Source organism: Xenopus laevis, chromosome 5L (genome assembly GCF_017654675.1).
Source record: "Xenopus laevis strain J_2021 chromosome 5L, Xenopus_laevis_v10.1, whole genome shotgun sequence".
NCBI classification, from domain to species: Eukaryota; Metazoa; Chordata; class Amphibia; order Anura; family Pipidae; genus Xenopus; species Xenopus laevis.
The window spans coordinates 8,086,251-8,110,958 of NC_054379.1; the positions used below are offsets into that span (position 1 = coordinate 8,086,251).

At 38.3% G+C, this 24,708-nt stretch overlaps 1 protein-coding gene across 1 annotated transcript in view; it reads left to right on the forward strand.

Annotated features, from left to right (window-relative positions):
* Nucleotides 1-24,708, forward strand: part of lrpprc.L (leucine rich pentatricopeptide repeat containing L homeolog) — a 94,282-nt gene that overhangs the window by 40,850 nt on the left and 28,724 nt on the right. Inside the window, exons 23-28 of the mRNA XM_018262550.1 lie at nt 2,966-3,173; nt 11,855-11,979; nt 16,250-16,356; nt 22,546-22,614; nt 23,838-23,928; nt 24,026-24,168. Coding sequence (XP_018118039.1) covers nt 2,966-3,173; nt 11,855-11,979; nt 16,250-16,356; nt 22,546-22,614; nt 23,838-23,928; nt 24,026-24,168 — 743 coding nt within the window. The remainder of the gene's footprint in view (nt 1-2,965; nt 3,174-11,854; nt 11,980-16,249; nt 16,357-22,545; nt 22,615-23,837; nt 23,929-24,025; nt 24,169-24,708) is intronic.

A 24,708-nucleotide genomic window follows, 5' to 3' on the forward strand; every position in this document is an offset into this window, starting at 1 on the left:
ATAAGTGGGTAAATTATTTTGAAAAATGGGACTCGAGACCTATTGAGACTTGCCGTCCGTATTTCTTTGTGGGGGAAATGTACAGAAAGAATCCTATTAATTGATTAATAAATATTAAAGGGATCCTGTCATCGGAAAACATGTTTTTTTCAAAACGCATCAGTTAATAGTCCTGCTCCAGCAGAATTCTGCACTGAAATACATTTCTCAAAAGAGCAAACAGATTTTTTTATATTCAATTTTGAAATCTGACATGGGGCTAGACATTTTGTCAATTTCCCAGGTGCCCCTGGTCATGTGACTTGTGCCTGCACTTAAGGAGAGAAATGCTTTCTGGCAGGCTGCTGTTTTTCCTTCTCAATGTAACTGAATGTGTCTCAGTGAGACCTGGATTTTACTATTGAGTGCTGTTCTTAGATCTACCAGGCAGCTGTTATCTTGTGTTAGGGAGCTGCTATCTGGTTACCTTCCCATTGTTCTGTTGTTTGGCTGCTGGGGGGGAAAAGGGAGGGGGTTGATATCACACTTGCAGTAAAGAGTGATTGAAGTTTATTAAAGTATAAGTCACATGACTTGGGGCAGCTGGGGAATTGACAATATGTCTAGCCCCATGTCAGATTTCAAAACTGAATATAAAAAAATCTGTTTGCTCTTTTGAGAAATGGATTTCAGTGCTGAATTCTGCTGCAGCAGCACTATTAACTGATTCATTTTGAATTTTTTTTTTCCCACGACAGTATCCCTTTAAGAATAGCAGGTCATAAATGAGTACAGGGTTGTTCTGCTGCCCTATTCTGTTTTCCTTTTCCCCAACACTTCTTCAACTGTAGGCTCAATATGTTTAGGTTCTTACTGGGAAAATATACTTCAAACTATAGAATTTTAAGGTTGTTTGTGTTTTGTGACCAGGACTGGGTTGAGGACATTTAACCTGGACCCCTGGCCTGTTCATTTGTGTACAAATTTGTATTTCTGTAATGGGGCCAACCATCAACTTCAGCTCCCAGAATTCCCAATTGGGAATTCAAGTTCATTATCAGGAGGGTTGCTGGATGTTTGTTCCTCCTGGACATAGTTTTTTCCTTTCTAGATCTTCAGCCAAACTTTAGAAGGACTTGAGCAGGACATTGCTAATTATTTATTTTCCCCCTCAAATCTGGGGAGCCGCCTTGTGTTACATTGACTCTCTTTGCTCAAACAAACCTCCACAACCTTGTTCAGTATGGGATGTATTAGGGATAGAGCCTATGGTATGTTTCCGTGCCACCCTTTTGCTTTAGAAGCTATGTCTTCTTAGTCTATACTGCAGTACTCTCTTTAGGGTTTGAGATTCCACATTGCTAAATATGAAGGCTCCCAAGGAGCACAGAAATTGTAGGACACACACATTTTCTTAAGAAACTCCATTGTTTCTATTGGCCCAGTGTTAAGGATCATTGTCCTGCTGAAAGTGAAGTTTTTTGCCCCAAAAGTGTGGGGCGGATGTGAAGGCAGTTTTAGCTAGGGATGCAGTGGACCCTGCTTTTCAGGGTTCTGTTGAATCCACTTGAATGGATTTGGGCAAACACCAAACCGAATCCGTACCCCTTCTTCTGCAGTAGAAAAGCTGGCTCACAGGCAGACATGAATGATGAACATGTGAATTGTGCAACCATTTTTTCCCCTATTTACTGTATATAGAGTTTGAGTTCACCCAGGCTCTTGGATCCAGCCAAATCCTAATAAAGAAAATAAAAAAAATTAGTTTGGATTCAGCTAAATTCTGAACCAAATCCAGGATTTAGGGCATCCTTAGTTTTTGCACCTCGACCTGTTGGATATTTATGCTCTCAATTGGAAAGCAGAGCCTGATCCTTGCCATCGATGCCAAACTTTACAAATGCTTGTGTGCTTGGAACATTGTGGAAGCCTTCTGGAAAGAGTACAGGCTTTTACATTATTATTAATGAGCAGTTAATATTAATGAGCAATAAGATGTTGGACAAGATTAAGATTGGGGATTTAACCACCCATGTCAAGCAGCTTTTTATGACTTAAGACAGGGTGGATTTAGCTTGAAATTTTGCATTTTTCTATTCCTAAGTGAGGTTAATAAATAAGCATAGCCAGAGGCAATATTTGTCACATATAACATTTTTCAGATGTTTTGTACCCTTTTATATATTGTTTGTATTTTAATATAACCTTCAGTTTCTGCCGCGTCAACCAGCGCCAGTGAGAGGAACTAATGGAATGAGAGTGCATTATTGACTGCCCTCCTATAGATGAATATGCAAGCAATTAGAAGAGTAGAGATATCAGTCCCATTCGTGCTTTGTTCGGTTGCTTCCATCCCTAATATAAAGTGGTCAAAACATTTGCCAGTGTGATAATTAAAAACCAACACAAACTAAATCCCCTTTACTTATCCCACACACCAACATGTTTATTTCTGCCTTCTTAATGAGGCTTAATGAGCCTAATGTTTTAACATGCAGTCTGTTGGAAAGCTTTCATTGGCTCTGCTTGGCTAATTAGTATCGACACAGCAAACAGGCCCTATCGGTATCAGGCCATTAGTCTGGCTCTATGTACACTGTAAACACATCTTTATTATCTGGCCCCGTGACAAGCCATCTGCTGAAGAAACAATGGCGAGATTTAGCAGATGTTGGCATTGAACGATAAAAGCATCCATTTACCAGGATCGCGCCTCTATAGGGCAGACCGTACAGGGTTATGTATTGCAAAGTGGGCACACAGTTGCTATCTGTAATTTGTAGTCACAGTTGCGGGGAAATGATAAACCATGCTATTGTGGATTTATAATTGTAGTCTCGTTTAGAAAATGCAAGTAGTAATTAACTGGAAATCGGCATTATACACCAGAATTTACATTCCTGCTGGGTTTGAAATGCTGTTTTAATAACAGTTTGTTTTCACTCCATGAAATTACCTAAGGGCCCTTTGTGTTGCTTTATTGTAGATGCCATTAACGTTCTAAAGGAGATGAAAGAGAAGGATGTTCCTCTGAAAGATACAACGATCACATCCTTCTTCCACGTCCTTAATACCGCGGCCATTAGAGGTGACGCTGAGACAGCGGAAAACATACACGAGAGCATCGTAACTCTGGGATTGGCCAAACCAACGTCTAACCTTTGTTCGCCCCTGGTAACGGTCCACCTGGAGAAGTAAGTTTATCCATAAAGCCAGCGACATCCTTAAATTCAGTGTTGGTTTCTGGTTTCCAAAAAGCTGCTCTTGATCTCTGTGGGTTCAGTTAATTTGTAGCAGGGTTTTCATCAAACTGAATTTATTCTAGAGAAAGAATAAACTTTATAACTTAGTTGGCTAATGCCTTTCGTGCTTCCTGCTAATGCTTTCTGGTGGCTTGGAATGTCCTTAGTACCCTGTAAATATTGGAAACGTTCCTCACCATATTTTTATTTTTTAAATTCACCTGTTCTAGTCATGCAACAAAAAGTGGACAATTTCACATGTCCAAATTTCATAAAACTCCACATCATGGATGAAATGAAATTCTGTATATTTCAGTTTATTATTGCCACCCTGCCTTTTCCTCTAAAGGTAAACAAAAACAAAATTGTAATACCCAGAATTAATACGGGGAATCCTCTAACACCATCTGACTTGGGTTCCATCACACATGAGTCAAATTACAATCCTGTGATTTATGATAGTATTGTTGATATGCTTTTAAACTTGTGCTGTCATGCTAGTGAACTTTGGTTAAAAAAACCCTGTTTATCTCCTACACTTGTCTGTTTTTATGGTAAGACAATGAAATCTAGGCCTGGGAGCTTTTTGTAGTTATTATAAATGCTGGCTGCCCTCAAACAGAAGCAGGCCTATTGATTTAGCCTTGGCACCCTGTGGTGCAACTCAAACAGCTTCAGTCTGCTCCATGGCATGACTGCAGTTCATTTAACCTATCTTTGCACACTTAGTTGAATGTTTCAGCTTTAGCCGTTACTGAGAATACTGCTTTTGTGGGTCTGTTGTGTAGGAGGTGACAATAGCATATGCCATAGCAGTCTCTGGGGACTTTGTAGCCAGTACCATAATCCTGCACTTTTGTGCAATAAATTATATAATTTACAATATATTTTAAAAGAGAATTCTGATATTTGCCTGCCCATCAACCTTAAAATTAGGCGACCCTTGAATTTTTGGACTTTATTTGGGCCACTGTTGTATCTACATTGACATTCCAGTGGCTGGATGGAACATTGTCAGTGGCTAACAGCCCAAACAAACCAATAGCACAATATCTGACCTATTGGCCCTATATCATGGCGCAACCTCTTGTCACATTATGCATTAACAAAAAAATGTTGCTTATTCCTTTGTCTTTGGGGTCGATATTGTCTCACTTTATATGACTTGTATAGTTGGCTTGCACTTAGCAATTTACAAAGCAATATTGTGTGTCTGATATAAACACTGATACAGAGATTTTAATAAGAAAATCTCAATAAATACAATGAATAAAGAAAAAAAAAAAAAAAGATTAATCTGATTGGTTAAACACTGGCCACTAGATGCTTCTGTCATGGTAGGGTAGATGGGGCGGAAAATGGCAAATCTGGTGGACCTGGCCTGAGATACATAAGCTTTGAAATATTTCAAGGTTGGGCCAACTTCCATATCTTTCTTCAGACCTGACCTCTAGAATTGGCCCTGTTGCTCCCAAAACCAATACCCAACCTCAACAAGTACCAGTGTTGTATACACACTTTTGACCTGTTGTGTCTTGGCTAAACAATGGACTTTTAGCTTCCAATCCTGGTGCAGTTTAAGAAAAATCTGCAATATTTGAAAGACATTTTCATTTAGGACAGAATGGATCTATTTTACCAGTTGGTGGACCCTGGATAAGATGAGGTAAACCAGATCACCACATTTTCACAAAAATATTTTTTAAAAAAAACCATTCATCATTTTGTGATACCATTTCATTATCCACATGACATGGAAACAAATTTAATGGATTCATTGACCCTTATACATAAACCCTGTTTTCTAAGATTTTTTTCCAATTTTTTTGGTTTTAGCTGATTAACAAATGGCAGATGGGGGAAAGAAAGAAATGCTTTGTTTTGACCCGGTTCATTACTCTCACTCTTCGGACTCTCAAGTAACTTAATAAATGTAAAAATTTAAATTCCTGGGGAAATACCAGAAATTTCCAATTCATCATTTAATAAATCCCCCAAATGTCTCATCTGCAGTAAGTCTTTCAGACCCATTATAACCCTATAGGAGAATGAACTGTCTAATAGCTAGATCTAGAAATGGCAAATTAGAAGTCTGTTGGGGTTTTCATGGCCATGTAAAGGCAAGAGGCCTCAATGGGGGGTATTTTCAATATTCAATTTTTTTAAAACAATAGTTTGGGTGAATAGATTTTGATTTCCACCCCAGTATAATGCCACAAATGACTTGCTAAACACTATATACATAATATTTTTACAGGATGATCATGGCTTTTGCCTGTTATAATTATGCTGCAATGAATGGTGAACCCATAAGATTATATCCTTCCTTTAATTTTTGTTTTGATTCCGCAGGCGTGTAATACAATTTGAGGTCCCTGCACAGTGTAGGGGGTTAGGGCTTTATCTTTGGGATGATGAAAGTGGCATGTGGCAGCACCTGACACTATACATTGTGATGATGGTGCAACATATAACATAGGGATTATAAATGCCATCAAGGGCACACAATGCTAAATGCACAAAAACATCTTTCTTGTGTACCACACATCACGTTACTTTTAGACCGCTGCCATTTTGCACATGGGTTTAGACCCATACGAATGTTTGGCATAGGGTATGAATAAAATCTGTTCTTCAATACATATTTGAGTGACAACATCACATTAGGTTTCCATTTTATCAAGGAAAACATACCCTTGACACAATGTCATTCTTCTTCTGGACCACCCCCAAGTTTGGCCATCTAGGTCAGGGGTCCCCAACCTTTTTTTTACCCGTGAGCCACATAAAAAGAGTTGGAGAGCAACATAGGCATGCAAAAAGTTCCTGGGGTGCCTAATAAGGGCTGTAATTGACTATTTGGTGGTCTCTATGTTGACTGGCAGACTACAGGAGGCTCTATTTAGCAGAACACCTGGTTTTTAAGAAACCAAAATTTGCCTCCAAGCCAGGAATTCCAAACTAGGCACCTGCCACCAGGAGCAACATCCAAGGCATTGGAGAGCAACATGTTGCTCGCGAACTACTGGTTGGGGATTACTGATCTAGACTATCATCAACTGAATATGTTGGAATGTTAAGGTGTGCCGTACTTGGGGGGGACTTTAATTGTCCATGACTTGTGATCACTCCACTCATTTGGATTTTGCTATTCTTCCATAGAACAGTGTTGATGTTGATATCTCCTGCTGTAACATTGGTCTTTCTTCTGCACCATCACCTGAACTACACAATTTTACTTGAGCAAAACTTCTATCTATTCTATTTTATAAGTATGTCCTCCGAGTTCCTCTTAATTTTAGGAACTCTTATCTTGCAGCTATAATGAAGGAACCCTTGGCTCTCTTTCGCCTTTATTGCAATTAGGATTAGTACCGGCACCAAAGGACAGAAGCCAATTATTCACCCTAAGGGAACGAGACTAAGATAAGATGATGCTTCGTCAAGGATCGTTAGGTCATAATTAAGTTACATTCATGGCTATTGCTTTTTGAAGGATGATTGTTAAATGACTGGCTTCACATGCTTTGTACGGACACTGTTCGATAGTTTTTTTTTTCTTTTTTTTTTATTTCTTTCCCCCTTTTTTATTCTCTCACTGTCAGAAAATCCTGTTGAGCCTGATAATATAAATGTGGTATTTTTATTCTGAACAAAAGAGCACGGAAATGAGCTATCTTGTCTAATCACTCAGTTGTTTAACACAGACTTCCAGTTTAGACTTAATTGGCTGGAAAGCACTTGACATGTGACGTTAGTGCTATTCGAAATGCATGTTTGAGTAAATTTTAAAATAAGTGACAGCTAAATTGTACCTAGGGAAATTACAAAGCCTTCAACACAGTTGTTCATTTTTTTTTTTTCTCCTTTCCCTTTTTGGGTGAGGGTTCGTTTGTAATTGCAATACTAGTCTCCTTGAAGACTTCTCCGTTCTTGCTGGGAAGAATAGTAGATGATGATAAAATGTTTACACCCCAACAAGACTTTGGATAACGACCCCCCCCCTCCCCCACCCTTTCCATTTCTTCAGTAGCCAACGGGTTAGCCGTAATTTTGCAAATCTGGTTTACGGTTTTGTTTTCACTACATGCCAACATCTGCTTCAGATTTAGTCTGAGGGATTTGTTTAAGATTTGTACCCCCCCCCCAGCCATAGCCCCTTATAATTCCCTTTCTCTCCTCTAGTCATTTGAGGTTTGAGAGCTGCTTTTCAATCAGCAAAACCCTTCAGTAAATTGCTACTTCACTTAATCTTTATGCATAATGTCTGCACACTTCACTCCAATTAAAATCAATGTTTTGGATCATATTTTTATTTTCTATTTTTTGGTGACTTTTTTTTTTTTTTAACTTGAAAAGTTCAGGAGGATCCTAGTTTTTTGGGGTCTATTAAAAATTCAAAAGGCAAGAACAGTAATGTACATATTTTAGCACGGGAAATGGAAATACAAACTTGGGCAAAATGCTTATATGGTAACGTCTAGAATGATGCTCGCTTTGGGGGTGAAGATGCACTTGGAATTCTTTAAGATTTCATGCTGAGTAGCTGGTGATATGGGATAACAAGTGCAAGGTTTGACCCAAGTCTTACAACCCCTTAGCTTTCAATTAACAGACAAGTAAGTGCTACCTGCAGGGTGGTTTCTATGGGTTACAAGAACAATCCTTATTTGGTACCCCCAGGAACTTTTTTCATGCTTGTGTTGCTCTCCCATTCTTTTTACATTTAAACGTGGCTCATGAGTAAAAAAGGTTGGGGACCACTGCCCTAGAGGAATGTCACAACAGCTTTGTATCTAACAAACTGGCTTGTTAGTACGTCTATCATTTGAAAACATACATCTAATTGCTAGGATAAGGGCAAAAGTTGCTCTTGTTACTGTGCCCCATTTATCATTTGGGGGGGGGCGAAAACTAGTCCAAATATTGTGGATCAAGAAGAGCCTAGACCCCGAAAAGTAGAGACTGTTGGGTCACTTGACAGTGTTGTTTTTGCAGTCCCATATAATGGTATACAATGCAATTTAAAATTAAATAACATGAATTCTCCAGTATTTCTTTTGTATGAGTATTTTTCATTGGGCAGTCCTGTTGTTCATAGGCTCATTTCAAGGGTACCTTTCAGCAATTCAGAAGACCCGTTACTGCTAATAAGAGGCCTGTACAGAAATAAACCATTTTTTCTCATCTTCAAAGAAAGGGACCATTTCATAAATTAAACGAGAAAACAAAACACTTTAAGAAGAAAACAAGCTGAATTTGTCATGAAAATGCCTTAATTTTGAAACAAGGTACAGTAGTTTTTTAAATTTCCTGCAATTCCAGGGTGATCTCTTAAAACTCACCACTGAGGTGCCACAGGGGCCTTCAAATTTAGTGGGAAACCATCAAATTAAGGGCTGATTAGTTGAAACCCCTTATGGCCTCTAAGCTTATCCATACTGTATATGGTCTGGATGTGGCCATGAAACGGAGCCCGAGGTAAAAGTGTGTGCAAGTAATGAGCCAAACTTATAGCAAGGCCCCTTTTGTTGGTGACAAACTTGCACCAACCCATTACCCACTGTTGACGACACTGTGCCGATACTTCTAATTTGTAAAATCGTCAAAAGGATCCAGTTGGATTTGGGTTATAAAACAAAGTGTTAGCAATCAGGTGGTTATAGTCCATTTTAAGGAAAGGCAACTTTATATCCTGACAAATTAAATGAACCAGCAGCCACACCAGCAGACCAATAAATGCTCCTTGAACATTTTGTTTGTGAGATGCATTCAAGGTTTTGAGCGACTCTGTGAAACATGAGATGAGCATGTTTGGGTGCAAGGAAGATGGACAGTATATAAAGAAAAAAAGCATTATGTCTTGGCTGAAGCACACAGCGGTTGTACAGTTATTTGCATGCTATCTGCACATCATCGAAGCTTTCATAATAGCTGATCAAAATCCACTTGATGCGTTAAGGCTTTCTTAGATCAACATTTTCTCCCAGAACACACAACTGTTTTGATGTCAAACACTTCAATGGTTTGTCCAAAGGGTGAAAAATGCCACCATATTCAGATTTGATCCATTATCATCTCTCTGCCATTAACTTTTTTTTGCAGATAATGGCATGTTTTGAATTACATGACAAATAGTCCGTGACCAATTTTAGCATGCATCTCCTCTGGTAATCCTAGCAAGTAAATGGCTACCATCTTGATTGATTCTGCATGTGGCTGTTAGACTGGTGACATTTTAAAGTGGGAAAAGCCTTCCAATATGAAGTGTTTATTTTTTTTTTTTTATCCCAGCGACTTTATATCTAGATGCCCACTCTGCACTTCCTGTTTGTTGGAGTTCAGACCCCCTTGAAACTATTTTGACTGTTCCTTGTAGGATTTTTGTCGAATCTCTGACTTATACCAGACCTTCTAAGTCCCTACAGTAGAAGACATTTAGCCACCTATTGCCAAAGTTATGATCATAAAGTTGAAAAGCCACCATACCACGTCAAGGTAAACCCCATATGGCGGTCCCTAACTTGTTTACCTACCAGTCATAGTATTGAGGATCCTGTGTCTCTCTGCATAATAGCATTAGTATAGTAAAAAGTAAAAGTCTGCTAAACCTTGGTTTCTGTCTGAGGGCTAAAACCTCCCCCGCTGCTGAATTGCAGCTTTTAAGAGAGAGTGATTGCCCAAACCAACGGCCATTTTTAAAAAAATGTATAAATATGGTGCAGTTAAAAGCATAGGGCCACTATTAATTAATAGGGGTGGGTATGGGGGGTGCTACAAGCCACAAGAAGCTTAGCCAAAGCTCCAGGCTGTAAGAGCAAATACAAAAGGGGGGTTGTGGGAGCACCCGCATTGCTAAGTAAAAATATAGAAGTATAAGAGAAGTGCTACTGGCATATCCAAATGGGTCAGTGCAAACCCTTCTTGACACCCAGCTTGCTCTGTCCTTTATGGCATCATTATCTCTCCAAGATGCGTTTTGTTACATCCACCTTAATAGACACAAGCCATTAACATTAGGAATTTCTGTCAATATTCCAAACAAAGAAGTGTATTTTATTTATTTTTATTACCCACTCAACCCCACCCACCATACCACCACTGTTATCTGTGCCTTCTAACTCCCAGGTGTGCATTTGATTTTAGTTTTTTCATATATATCTGTGTTTTAAAGATTGATTCATCAATGAAAAGAGCCTTGGAGATGTTAACATATACTGACATTTGAACAGTTTGGTCAAAACATGGTGGACACTGTTGGTTTTGCTACTCGTGCCTTTGGATGGTCCTGGGCATAAAGTTAATTTCATTGGTTTTCTATTAAATCCAATGGCAAAGCATTGAATTGTTCATTATAGGATTCTCCAGTTCTTTGGCTTATTTGAGTTTCTATTTCACTTTTTAATCTTGTAAGTTTCAATGTTTAAAATGCTTTATTAGATGTGTCCATATTGTTTGAGTGTGTTGTTTTGCTCAGCTTTAAAAAAACGTGTTGATGGATTTAGTGCCTTTCCATAATTCAGCTTTTTAATTCACTGATAATTTTCATTCCCTTTTCCCAACGCTGTCAGTTCATTTTCCTTCCCTCTCATTGTGGCGCATAAGCAGAATCTCTCTTGAATCAAGCGTTTTGAGACCAGAGTCAATTAGCATGTCCGTTTGAGTGGCATGGTAATTGTTCATTAATTAAGCGTTTTGACCTAAAACAGTTCTATTCATGCTGTGGGGATTTTGATATAGACAGTTGCGGGGTAATTGTTTTACAGTTCTGAAACGCGAAATTTATTTCTAAATGGGGGGGAAAAAAGCTTCTTGAAGGAGAATGTAATTCTGGCTGTTTGTTGCAATATAACAATGACATGTGATATACTTTTATAAATGTATTTATGGATGTATTCTACACTGTGATCTGGGATAGTTGATTGCACAGTTGGAAGTCAAGTATCACCCCCTGAATGTGGCCTAAATTTTGAGGTTCAAGCAAAACAATAACCTTCCATTCCAAATTGTGGTTGTCAAGAAATATGGCATTATAATCTTAATTTTGCATTTTTATCCAGTACTGTAGAATGGCAACACAACGTTGACTTGAAAGGGTTTCTCTATACAACAATAATCTGTCTCACAGAGTCTGCAGGTTTAGCGAGCGATATCCGCTCGCATTGCTAAAATTAACCTGCAATTTAGTCTTCACCCCAAGTGACATCAAAATCGAATGTCTCAGTGGGGTACTAGAAGATGCACTGTAAACAAAGCTTGCCAATGTGGAAATGAGAGAGCTCTGACACTGATAGGCTTATTGCATCCTTTGTCAGCAGTATCAATGCCACCAAATTAATGTTTCTTCTCCATGTGTATGTGTTTAACTTTTTAGGACAATTTTAAATTGGTGTAAAATAGTTGTTCAGGTTTACAGCAACAGGAATTATCCTGTAATCTACCAAAAATATTAAGCAGCTTGGCTGTAATGTCTAAAAAAACCTTTTGATGGGGTAATAAAGGCACGATTTGCAGGAAAGGTGAACTACCCAATGAAGGTTTAAGGAGAACAATAAAGATAAGAATATCATGCAAGTATCTTGGTTGTGTACAAATGTGTGACCGTATGTAACTATTTTATCAATTTGTTTTAGGGGAGACTTAGCAGCTGCCCTGGAAACACTATTCGCCTGCAGCAAGAAGTACAAGTGCATGCCCCGCTTGCATGATGTCCTCTGTGGATTGGTGGAGAAAGGGGATACTGATCTGCTGCAGAAAGGTACAGGGTACTCAAATATTTAATGTCTCTTCCTACACAAAAGTACGAAATATAAAAATGCCAGACTGTTGGGCTCCTGTCACTTCTGCTCCACTGGCGGAGATGCACACACCTTTTTAGGCCAAAATCTGTCCCATGTGCACACTGACAGAAGGCAATGAGCGTCTCCACTGGTGTAATGGGCCTCCATGTACTTATGTTTGGAAACGCAACTCCTTCAACGCTGTAGATATCCTTTTTTTCTCTGTTTTTTGCAAGTTAGGACAATTTTTAGCTGCATAATCTGCAGATTTTTATTAGCGCCATTGTAAATGACCACAATAATATATAAAAAAAATAAATAAACCTAACATTGCATCTCGTGTTTAAAAATATTCAATGTCTCACCTGCCAGGGCTGGTATTACAGATTAACCAGCAATGTATCAGCCGGTAAATTTCTAATATACTTAAGTTCAGCCCCTGGCTCGTCCTCAATCTGCCCAGAATCCCTGCGGATATTTACTCCTTTCTCTTCCCTGATCCCTATCGAGGCTTCTGTGTCATCATAGCCCCACCCCTTTCATCATTACTTCTCCCCTTTGTTTTTACAGACCGCCCCTTGTCACCGCCCTGCCCCCGACCGGGTAAATTGCTATTAAAAAGGTGGCAACTAGGGATGCACCAATTCCAGGATTTGGGCTCTTACGGGATTCGGCCAGAATTCCGAACAGAATCCTAATTTGCATATGCAACTTAGCTGCGGGGAGGGAAATAGAGTGACTTTTTGTCACAAAATAAGGAAGTAAAATATGTTTAACCCTTCCCACCCCTAATTTGCATATGCAAATTCGGGTTCGGTATTCGGCCGAATCTTTCACGAAGGATTCGGGGGTTCAGCCGAATCCAAAATAGTGGATTCGGTGCATCCGTAGTGGCAACCCTAGTCAAAATCCGCCATCATAGAAGTGTTCCTACTGTAGTAAACCTGCTTTGGCATCTTTTCTGGTGCAACTCATTACTGTTTTACATTCTAGTAAAGGGACACCAATAAGTAATGTGGAATCTGGCCCAAAACCTGAGTTAGGTATGTTGGGGGTCAGCAAAGCACATGTTTATTGGTGGGTCACGGGCTGAACTCTGCCTGCTGCGCCAATGATGTTAGCATTTTTGATTCTTCAAAATCCTTAAGACCTTTGCCCAGTGCAGCTTTTTTTTTTGTGTGTGTTTTTTAACCTTTGTTGCTCTTTGTATGTATATTATTTGTATGTTCTCCCCAAACACCGGGGCTAATTTTCCAGTTCTTCATCTGGAGGGGTTGGCTTGTTTTGCAGATCTTTTCAGAACAAGTGCCTGAGTAGTTTTCCCTATTAGTACATTGTAAGAGGTTATTCCTGCCAATTGAAAGAAGTAGAAATGTCATTTTCATTGTATGGGCCTAACAATGCCTAATTCATGTCATCACACTGCTACTTGGACATATCTAATCTTACATTCACCCCCCCCATGCAAAAAGCCAAGATAAAAGCTTTTCGGTAGCACTTAGAACATTTTGCTAACCTGAGTATTTAATTGCAAGCCTTCCCATAGTGTGGTCTTTTCATCCGTATAGAGACCACGGTTACTTGAGGACTAATGAATGACAGGTATTATGTGTACGGCATTATCTTCATGCCCTCCCATGTTTTTATGGATAATGAATAAACCATAATTAGCCGCCATATTTTATACCGACTCACCCTTCTTTTGATGAACAATCTCTGCTGCTTTTATGTACCTTTTATTTTTTTTAGTGTGTAATTGATCTGTAAGGGAGAATTGGCTTTGCACTTGGATCGTGCACCACTTTTAACAAAATGCCTTCTAATTGCTTCAGATAATATTGCTGTTTTTAGTATCTTTGTATTCATGGACTTGTGTTTACTTTTAAAAAAAATTGTTTTTATATTTCTTTGTAGAAAATAGCCACATAAGTGTGTTTTCCATTGATGGCAGCTGGGTATATGAGATGATTGCCCTGCCACCCTCATAGATATAAGCAGCCGATCAGGCAGCCTTTCCAGTGGAAAGCTCATGTAGTCACCAGTTTTTACACCATACTAGATGCCTATTCTGCTAATATCAAAAAATTACAGGTCAGCTACCCATTACATATAAATAGGTTTTTATTGGCGTTATGCAAGTGTAATGATAAGACACAATTGGATGGGAGCCTGTACGGTGGGGATCCTGGAGTATAACCATAAGTAGCAGAACAGAATCCTGGTGAAGTAAATACAGGATTTAATGAGACAAAGTAACTAAACAGGTGCATGATGAAAATATATAGTGAATAAAGTACCCCCTTTTGTAAAATATAAGGATATTATAAGTTACCGAGGAGTTTCATGACCATATAAAAACACGAGGCCGAAGGCCGAGTGATTTTATACAGATCATGGAACTCCGAGGTAACTTCTAATATCCTCATATTTTGCAACTGGGGGTACTTTATTTATTATAATACACAAGTTTGAGTGAGTCATGTGACAGAAATGACATCAGAACTCACCGTTTATAACTGATGACATCAGAACTCACCGTTTATAAGGATATAATTTACAAGATATTCATGGCTTTTGTGTATTATAAAGAAATATACTAGCCAGAGAATCGGCAGGCATAAACGAAGTCCAGCGATCAGGCTAAAGGTCGGTTCAGGCATCAGACAAATAGAGTCCAAGAACAGGCCGGAGGTCGCAACTGAGAAATCCAATAAGACAAACTTGGAGGGGTGCCCCTACACATGGAGGCTAGAGCCAGTGAGGACATAAATTAAAAAGTGTATTTTGGTGAAAAATGGTAAAATTTCATCAGGGAATCAGGTCCATATGCTCACTCACCAAAAAGAAAGAGAAATTGATGTGCATCTGCATTTCTCCATCTGCTAATTCATCACCCTGGTGTGCCATTACCCTTCAGCTTAGGTACTCTATAATTTAACCATAGGCTCTGTGATTTTGTAAACCAAACTCCACGTTGTGTTTTTATATGGAGAGTACTGCCCTGTTGTATTGCATCTGAACCAAGTAGAACTAGTGGAAGCCAACTGGAAGCAAGGAACACTGATAATTGTTTAATGACTATATGATATTGGCATTAAGTAATCTGGATCCGCCATCACTTAAATTCCTATGGTCTAAGTGAGGATGATCACAAAACATTCACTGTTTGTGTTGCCAGACAACCAGCTTTGGAACCTATGCCTAATGTGCTGATACATGTTCAGGTATTAAACTTAAACATTGTAAAGCCAGTTGGCAGACCATTGACCTATATACAAGCCCAAAAGCTGTGGTCCCCAACCAGTGGCTCACAATGAACATGTTGCTCACCAACCACTTGAATATTGCTCCCAGTGGCCTCAAAGCAGGTGTTTATTTTTGAATTCCAGACTTGGGTGCTGCACTTGGTTGCATGCTTGGGGCTCCATCAGATAATGACCAGGCCACGTGCAAAATTCTATACCACGACAGGTTGAAGATGGGCCTCCACAGCCTTTGTGCACTAGGCTCAACTGTTAACAGATTGCCAACCTTAGGGATAAACACATGGGTCTGCTTCACTTTGGGTCATCACTTGGGCAACAAAAAGATCCATAACTTAGATGGAACCTCCTTCTTCTTGGGTATCCATTTACACTTCACACTTAATCTTGAAACCAACCTCGTATATTGTCTATATTTTTTGTTTTGTATTGTTTTGTTTCCAGTCTGTTCTACAGGGAATATAATAGATATATAAATATACATACATACATTAGTTGGGTGACCTAGACAACTGAGTGCAACTAACCATGTATGGCTGGATTGAAGGGTAAAAATATTTTTCCATTGGTTAAAACAAATGATTTGTGCAGTCAACGTAAATTCCATTCTATGGGTAACACTGAACAAAAGAGATGGCCCCTTAGTCCCCATTCCTTTCCCAGTAAAAGGAGGAGGGATAGCGTTTTATCTATAATCAATATCCCTCACTCATTATCACTTGACTTTTCGATGGTTGAAATCATGGCTCTACCAAGTGAGGAAAAACATTATTTTTAATGGAATGTTTTTTAAAATTCAGTATTTTCAACACAGGCAGCAAATGTCCGTTTACGTTCTTAAAATGTTGTTCGTGACCTCAGTGCTGGGGACAAACCATTCCTGTGTTATTAATCATGAAAGAATTGTGCAATTTACTTTTAACAAAAGCAAAGTGAAGACGCCTAGACAATGTAACGGCTATTTTTTTTTCCCCCTTTCCAACAGCAATGGACCATATAAGTCAGGAGAGGGGGGAGATGACCATGCTCTATGACCTGCTCTTTGCGTTTCTTCACACTGGAAAGTACAAAGAAGCCAGGAAGATCATCGAGGTGCGAATTTAAGTACAGTCCTCTAATCACAATGTCACGTAGTTGCTTAATTGGAACACACTTAATATTTTAACCTTTAATTACACTTCCTCTCATTTAAGTTAATGGAATTCATCTCCAATAATGGGCTTGGGGGGAAAAAAAAGTTATCCAGCCAAAGAAATGCCGCTTTATCAGTATAATTACAGTTTAGAGGAAGCCGTCTTCATCTGTGCTCTCAATCTGTTTCCTTACATTTGTTTAAATATAGTGTTCTGTAAAAAAATATATATATTTGCATACTCAATCTTGCATTGTGGAACAATTAAATTAAACGAGCATTCCTGGGTGTAAAGTTGCTAATCCTCTTTGCCGAGGAATTCTTTGTTGTACTTAAAAGTGCCGGAATTTAATTTGCGGCTGTCCCCGCTCAGATTTATTCATAAAGCTTGTCTTTAAAATCAGCTAAACGGGGCGGCCGACTGCTCCTCTTCGGCATTTTCATTTCTGCTGATTTGTTTCTCCTCGTCTGCCTCTCTGGTAAGCGGCTTAGTGGGAAAGTGGTAGGTGACAAACTTGGTCTGTTTAGGATTAGGATATTTTATCGAGATTCGAATGAGAATTTAGTTGCCTGAAAGTGATCAGTGAAAAGAGCAGCTCAAGACTGCTCTCATGCTAAATCTAATCCGCCCCATCTTTTTTTTTTTTTCTATAATTCTTTTTTCATTTTCCCTTTAACCATATTTGGTGTAGGTTTGACCGGAAATAGTTTTTAGTGTCATTTTAAAAAATTCAGCCTCCGTTTCTGTGGGTGAAATCCATTTCAAGGCACCTTCACTTTTGACGTCAGCTTTAAAGTCAATGGGCGTCCGAATAATGTTGACGTGCCAAGGTTTTGACGCAAGCAGCTTTTCCGATGCGCGTCCACAATTTTTTGACGCTGGCAAATTTTCGTGGCAAGTTTTGCAAATTTATTCGACGAAACGTGGAAATTCACTGCAAATACGCGCCTGTCGAATATATTCGTCCATCAATATATATTAGTTTAAATCTGTAGACTGAGATTGTTGTGATAAATGGCCACCTTAAAATGTTTCCAACATTCTCAGTTTTAAATGCTGGCCGTTATCAGGAAACCCGTTATCCAGAAAACTCCGAATTACAGGAAGGCCGTCTCCCATAGCCTTCATTTTATCTGAATAATCCAAATCATGATTTCCTTTTTTTATGTAATAATAAAACAGTGGCTTGTACTTGGTTCTGTACATGATTTTCTAGTAGACTTAAGGTATGGAGATACAAATTACAGAAAGATCCATTATCTGTAAAACCCCAGCCCTAATATTCTGGATAACATGTCCCATATCTGCACAAACATATACAGGTATGGAATCCATTATCTGGAAACCCGTTCTCCAGAAAGCTCCAAATTATGGAAAGGCTGTCTTCCATAGACTTCATTTTATCATCCCTGCGAAATATGCTGGTGATATATTAATGCTTGTTAATAATAATCCACAAATAATCCAAATGTTTAAAACTGATTTCCTTTTTCTGTTTAATAATAAAACAGTCGCTTGTACTTGATCCCAACTAAGATATAATTAATCCTTATTGGAATAAAAACCATCCTATTGGATTTTATTAATGTTTTTAATTAATGATTTTGTAGTAGACCTTTGGGCAGGTTTATTTAGGATCGAGTTGTGTTTTCAAGGTTATTTTTAGGTCAAAAATCTGTTTTTCTTGTAAAAAAAAAAAAAATTGAATTTTTCTAGATTTATTATTCCCTAACCCTGGAAATAGCTAGAATCCAAAAATACGCCATCTAAAGCCTGTCAATGTAGAAGTCAATGGCAGAGGTCCCTTGAACCATTTGAAGATGTTAATAGCCTTCATGATGATCACGTTTTTTTCCAGTAGGTTTCGCCTGAAAATTTGAGCAATTCATGCGATTCAAGGATGCGGGTGGGCGCGGGCTAAGGTAGGGCGGTTAGGGTCGGGATCACTACTCCCATGGTATTGGCAAAGCACTGCTTCCACTATATGTAAAAAAAATAGAATTTTTCAGAACTTTAATAAATCCAAGTGTAATCGGTGTAAGGGTTTATGGTTCATATACGTATTACAGAAACTTTAAATTACTTTTACCAGATTTAATATCAGAGTAATGCAGAAATCGATCAACCGCTATCTGCATCTAAAGGATAATGCGCCCCCTGCTGCATGTTATAAGGATATTTGAAGTCACCTAATTGTTCTGTCAGCTGTACCATAGTATTTTAATGATTGTCTCTGTAATTGAGAGATTATCTTAACAGTTTTACTTTACCTGATTGAGAGAATATAATGCATTCATAATATCTATACAGATAACTGCGTGTACGTGTCCATGTATATAATCTGCCTCAAAATCCCAAGGTTAAAGATTAAAATTCTCTTATCAAGATTGCTTTTGCATTATATTAAAAGAATTACAGAATCAGCAAGAGACCTTTTTGATGTGTAGGGGGAGGATAAAGAATAATATATCAATGTAAGATTCTTGGTTTGAGATTTTGCAATTTGCCTGTTGGGTGTAAAGGTTCTTAGTAAATGAGTAGCGATGTTCTTACTCCTAGTTCTCTAATAACTGATATTTAATTATAGAAATGTGTATAAATATATAGACAATATTTATAGAAATGGATTTATATTTAACGGATATAATTTGACCTATTATATGAATATTGATATGATTTTTTTTAAGTAAGTATAGAAAAAATAGGGTAGCATTTTAAACGGGTTCTTAGCAAGTATATGTACATGTTAATTAATTCAGGGAAATGCTTACAAGGTTTGGGATACTTTAATTATTATGTTATATAGATACAGTACAAATAATATATCAAATTCAGGGATGGGATCCATTATAAGGAAACCCTTTTTCCAGAAACCTCCGAATTGCTGGATGGCCATCTCCCATGGACTCCATTTTATTAAAAAAAAATCCAAATGTGTAATACTAAAACAGCAGCTTGTACTTGATACCAACTAAGATATAATTAATCCTTATTGGAAGCAAACCAGCCTATTGGATTTTTTTAATGTTTTTAATTTATTGCTTTTTTTAGTAGACCTTTATTTAGGGTCGAGTTTTGTTTTCCACAAAAATTCAAGGTTATTTTTTGGGTTATTTAGTATAAGCACTAAATAAACCCAAGTCTATCAGGTTATTTAGTGCTTACATGATTTTCTTGTAGACTGTACGGTGTGAAGACCCAAATTACAGAAAGATCCCAGGTCCCAAGCATTTTTGATAATCGGTCCCATACCTGTATTTAATTACTGCCCTTATTCGGCACCCCAGGTGCTCCCCTACTCTTTTTACATTTTAATGTGGCTTACGGGTAAATAAGATTGGGGACCCCTGTTATAGGTCCTAGAGCTGCGCAATGTAACGTTTCCATCATTTGAGCTCTACTTAACCCAAATTAAATTACACTTAGGAAGGCAGATGAGTATCATAAGTTAAGCTTGGTTTCTTGAATGTTCTAGATTTTCCTTGCCTTCTCTTTTCGTTCACATGTGCCTTTTTAGCCGTGATGTAGCTGGTTATACTCACATCTGCTGCTTTTTAGGGATTAATAATATAGTATATATATATATATATATATATATATATATATATATATATATATATATATATATATATATATATATATATATATATATATATATATATATATATATATATATATATATATATATAATTTAAATATGATTTTCTGGTATTGCCATTAGCCAAGCCACATTGAGAAAACCCATCATGCTTGTGTGATAACTCAAATCAAAGAGTTCGGGCTTAACCTGAAAACTGTTAACTGAGTTTTCGGCAAACAAAATTGAGTTGAACATCATGAAGGCTATTAAAGCCATACTGTCATGGGAAACATGTTTTTTCAAACACATCAGTTAATAGTGCTGCTCCAGCAGAATTCTGCACTGAAATCCGTTTCTCAAAAGAGCAAAAGATTTTTTTATATTTAACTTTGAAATCTGACATGGGGCTAGACAAATATAGTCAGTTTCCCAGCTGCCCCCAGTCATGTGCGGTGTGCTCTGATAAACTTTAATCACTCTTTACCGCTGTACTGCAAGTTGGAGTGATATCACCCCCCTCCCTTTCCCCGCAGCAGCCAAACAAAAGAACAATGGGAAGGTAACCAGATAGCAGCTCCCTAACACAAGATAACAGCTGCCTGGTAGATCTAAGAACAACACTCAATAGTAAAATCCAGGTCCCACTGAGACTCATTCAGTTACATTGAGTAGGAGAAACAACAGGCTGCCAGAAAGCAGTTCCATCCTAAAGTGTTGGCTCTTTCTGAAAGCACATGACCAGGTAAAATGACCTGAGATGCACCTACACACCAATATTACAACTAAAAAATTCACTTGCTGATTCAGGAATGAAATTTTATATTGTAGAGTGAATTATTTGCCGTGACCTAGACAGGTTTTAGATGGGGTATTTTCGGATTCAAACTATTTCTAGGGTCAGGAATAATAAACCCCCCCCCAAAAAAAACAATTTTTTTCCAAAATAACCATAAAAACTGGAAAGCACAACTTGAACTTTTATAAATCTGCCCCTAAAAAGTATATGTTAAATTATTTTTATATTTAGCTAAATATTACTTTAGTGAGTACAAACTGTATACAGTATTTTTTACTACATCATTTTTTATAGTCCCTATAGCCTACAGTTCTGTTTTCTGTATGATTGGTCTAGATTTTGCCATGTAACAGATTGTCTGCCTGGTGTATTTTCATTTAGAGTTGAACTTGACGGCAAACTTTGATTAGTCTTGTACAGAGTGGATTGCTAGCCAGGCTGACTGTGCATGTGTAATTCACTCAGATGCCGGAGATAAACTACAAATTATGCACGGCCTCCGTCCAAGCCAAGGAGATTTGCTTAATCTGACCTAGATGTTCTTTTGATGATTGAGACCCAGTCTATGGAAAGCAGTTCTCCATAACAAAATGAAATGCAAAGATATCCGTTGTTATACTCGGCTGTCCTTGCACAGACAGTATTTTTCAATCAGTTTGGTACAAGTAGGGATTTGCTATATTAAGCTGTAAGGCTTTCGCTCTTTAGATCATTGGCATTTGAATCGGAGACGATATTGAAAGTTGTAAGTGAATGTTCCCTTTGCAGTTTTATTTTCCTTGTCAGGAAAAAGATTATCCACAAATGTGATTACGTTTGCAGATAGGTCTTGTAGTTCTCTCTGACAGGCATGTGGCCCCGCCATTAATTAAATGTGGGGGTGATCAGATGGACCCAACGGCCACAAGTAGCATTCACAATGGTCTTAAAATTGTTTAAATTAGGGGAAAAAGTAATAAAAATTTCAAGTACGGGTACATCATAGGGTTATATTTCTTGAACAACTTGAGTAGTGTCTGTATCAATAGTGGTGTAACTAGCTCAGTAGGTAGCGATATCAGGTCTGTGTCTCAATTCTTTAGATAGGCGGACAGGTGAACCCCCACATTATCACATAAAGGCTTTTAGTAGTTAGTTGCACCAAAGCTGTTGTGCTTGGCCAATGCTGACCACATCCAGCAGAAGACCATTACTGTGCATTTCCAAAGTAATTAGTAAGGAGCAGAAAGAGACATATAGTATGGGAACATAAAGTAGAACGCCATTGTTTTAATGTTTCAATGATCTAGGGGGTAATTTATCACAGGTCAGATTTTAGAGTTTTTTAGAACTGGTATGAATGCGCAACTCGATTGGTTTCTAATTTAAAACAAAATCTCGAATGGAAGTGATTTTGGTGTTAACGACCTAAAAAAAAAGCCCTCCAAAAAAATAAAAAACTTGAATATCACACAGGCTATTAATATGGTTCAAAGGACCTCTGCCATTGACTTTTACATGACCTCAACAGGTTGTAGATGCTGTATTTCAGATTCAAGTCAGGGGCATAATCTTTTTTTTTTTTTTTCTAATCCGAAAATTTTTTCACGGAAATACAACTCGAAGCTTAATAAATCTGCCACTTAATGTTCTCCTAGAATTGACATATTTTCATGGTCCTAAACAGGCAAACTGTAGTTGCCTAACTGTGCTTGGTGTTTTTGGATTTACCCCAAATAAATGGCTTAATGTGCATAAAATGTGGATATAAGCTTATGTCGCCTTCTCTTTAGACTCCAGGACTGAGAGCTCGTCCTGGCAGATTGCAGTGGTTTGCTGAGAAATGCATTGCGGCAAATCAGGTGAGACCTTTATATCTTTCAGGGTGTGGTGGGATTGCAAGATCACTGCCAAAGTGGTTGTTTTTCATTTTTCATTGTGTGTTGTAGCACCACAAGGAAGGTTCTTGGCTGAAGTTGTCTGACTTTACTCATAATGAACAACTCTGTACCTTCACCGCCTTATAAATAGATTAGTACCATGGTAGTGCCCTTTCAATCACTTTCTTGAGTTTATTTACCCCCACCCTCCTTTTTAAAGGACCAATGTGAATTGGTTCTCCCATGTGGAATAGACTTAACGCCCATTTTACTTATATTGTCCCTCCATGTAGTCCTAGCACAGGGAAGTGGCCACCCTCATTGATTTTCTTTGTACTTGTGCATGAAGTCATGTTTTTAATTGGACATATTGTACCACCTGTCACCAAACATGCCCCTTAAGTTACTTACTTACATGACCCATATCATTGGCAACACATGTATCTTGACAGTATTATAGTGGGAGTTAGAAATTCAGCTCCATATAGTGACCATTATTATTTGCACACTATTTGTCTTTCTATTTGCTCCGTGTCTAACACATCTGCTGCTCCATGGTGAGATGATTAGACTATAGGCAACCAAACATGGCCTTGCTGAAGCACACAAGTGCTGAATGTTACTACAATGCAATTCTACAAACATCTTTCCTAATTCCGAATTTTGTTTATCGTATTTCCAAAATGTATTCTGCAGTTCTCGCGCATTCCTTGCTCTTTTCTAAGCATTTGATAATCATTGTTAAACCTTGGTTGTATCAAATGGGGTGTCAGTCAAACTTACAGAATAAAACACAATTTAAAACAGGGGGGCCACCTATGCAAAAAAACATTGTTATAGCAGCATTACAGAAATCGTTCTACACAGGAGAGATTCTTTTGTGCCTTTAGAAAAGCCTTTGGGAACTTGCCATTCCCCCTTGTTGTTGTCGGAGTTGGAGCCAAGCACATTTAACACCTGCTTATGAAAGTGTAGCCTTGACTGGCGTCGGCAAGTATATTGAAAAAACTGGCAAAAAATAAGCAAAGAGGGCTTGAGACATCTGAAATGAAACAATTAAAAAAATCAGTTTGGTGTGCTTTTGTCGTGCTCTGCTTTGCAACCAGAACTGGTCACCAGAGGAGTGGCTATGTAGCTTGACCTTTAAGAATGTTGTGTTTTGAGTTCTTCTCTTTAAATAAAGCTTATTTTTTTGTTTCTTTAAGCTGGAACCTTTGGAAAACTTAGTAGACATGACTCAGAAGCTCTTTGAGTGTGACAGAGACGACATGTACTTCTATGTCCTAAAACTTTGCAGTAAGTATTTTGTCTCCTCTTATGTAGGACATTTTCACCTAGAACGTTTGTGTCTTCTGCTCTGATGGGTTATTGGTGCATGCTTGTCCTATTTCAGGGGAAAACGATGACTGGAAGAAGGCTGATGCTGTGTGGACTAAAATTCAAGAAGAAAATGTGATACCACGAGAGAGAACGCTGAGGCTGCTGGCTGATATTTTCAGGAGAAGTGGACAAGAAGTCCCCTTTGATGTGCCAGAGGTAATTCTAATGAATTTATGTAGGCGGTTGATGTCTTTGTCCTTCAGAATGATGAATATGCATTGATGGATACTCTATATACACTTTCTGCACTCTCCTTAGTAGCAAGTCAGTGGTCAGCCTTGGGAATTATGGCATGTAGCATCATGGAATACTAAACCTTTAGGAGACACCTACCCTTTCAGTTGCAACTGCAAACATTATTATTTTGCCTTCAAGATCCAGATGGTTGTTGTGGCTTCTTGGCATTTCATTGGGCCATGGAAAATTGTTAGATTTGATATGGCCATTTACACCTAGATGATGATCTTTATCTACTACATATTTATCAAACAAACTGTCAACCTAGGGCCATACATTCTTTGACATCCCACAGGAGCCTTGCAGGTAGTTTGTGGAAGATGAATCATCCTGAGGTCATAGGCTCTATGGGGTTGGCTTAGTCATTGATCTCTCTTCCCTGTGATGAACACGTGACAAACGCTTCAGGCTGATAAACTACAGTTGTACATAGATGACCAGGCTGCTTCCTTGGTCAAA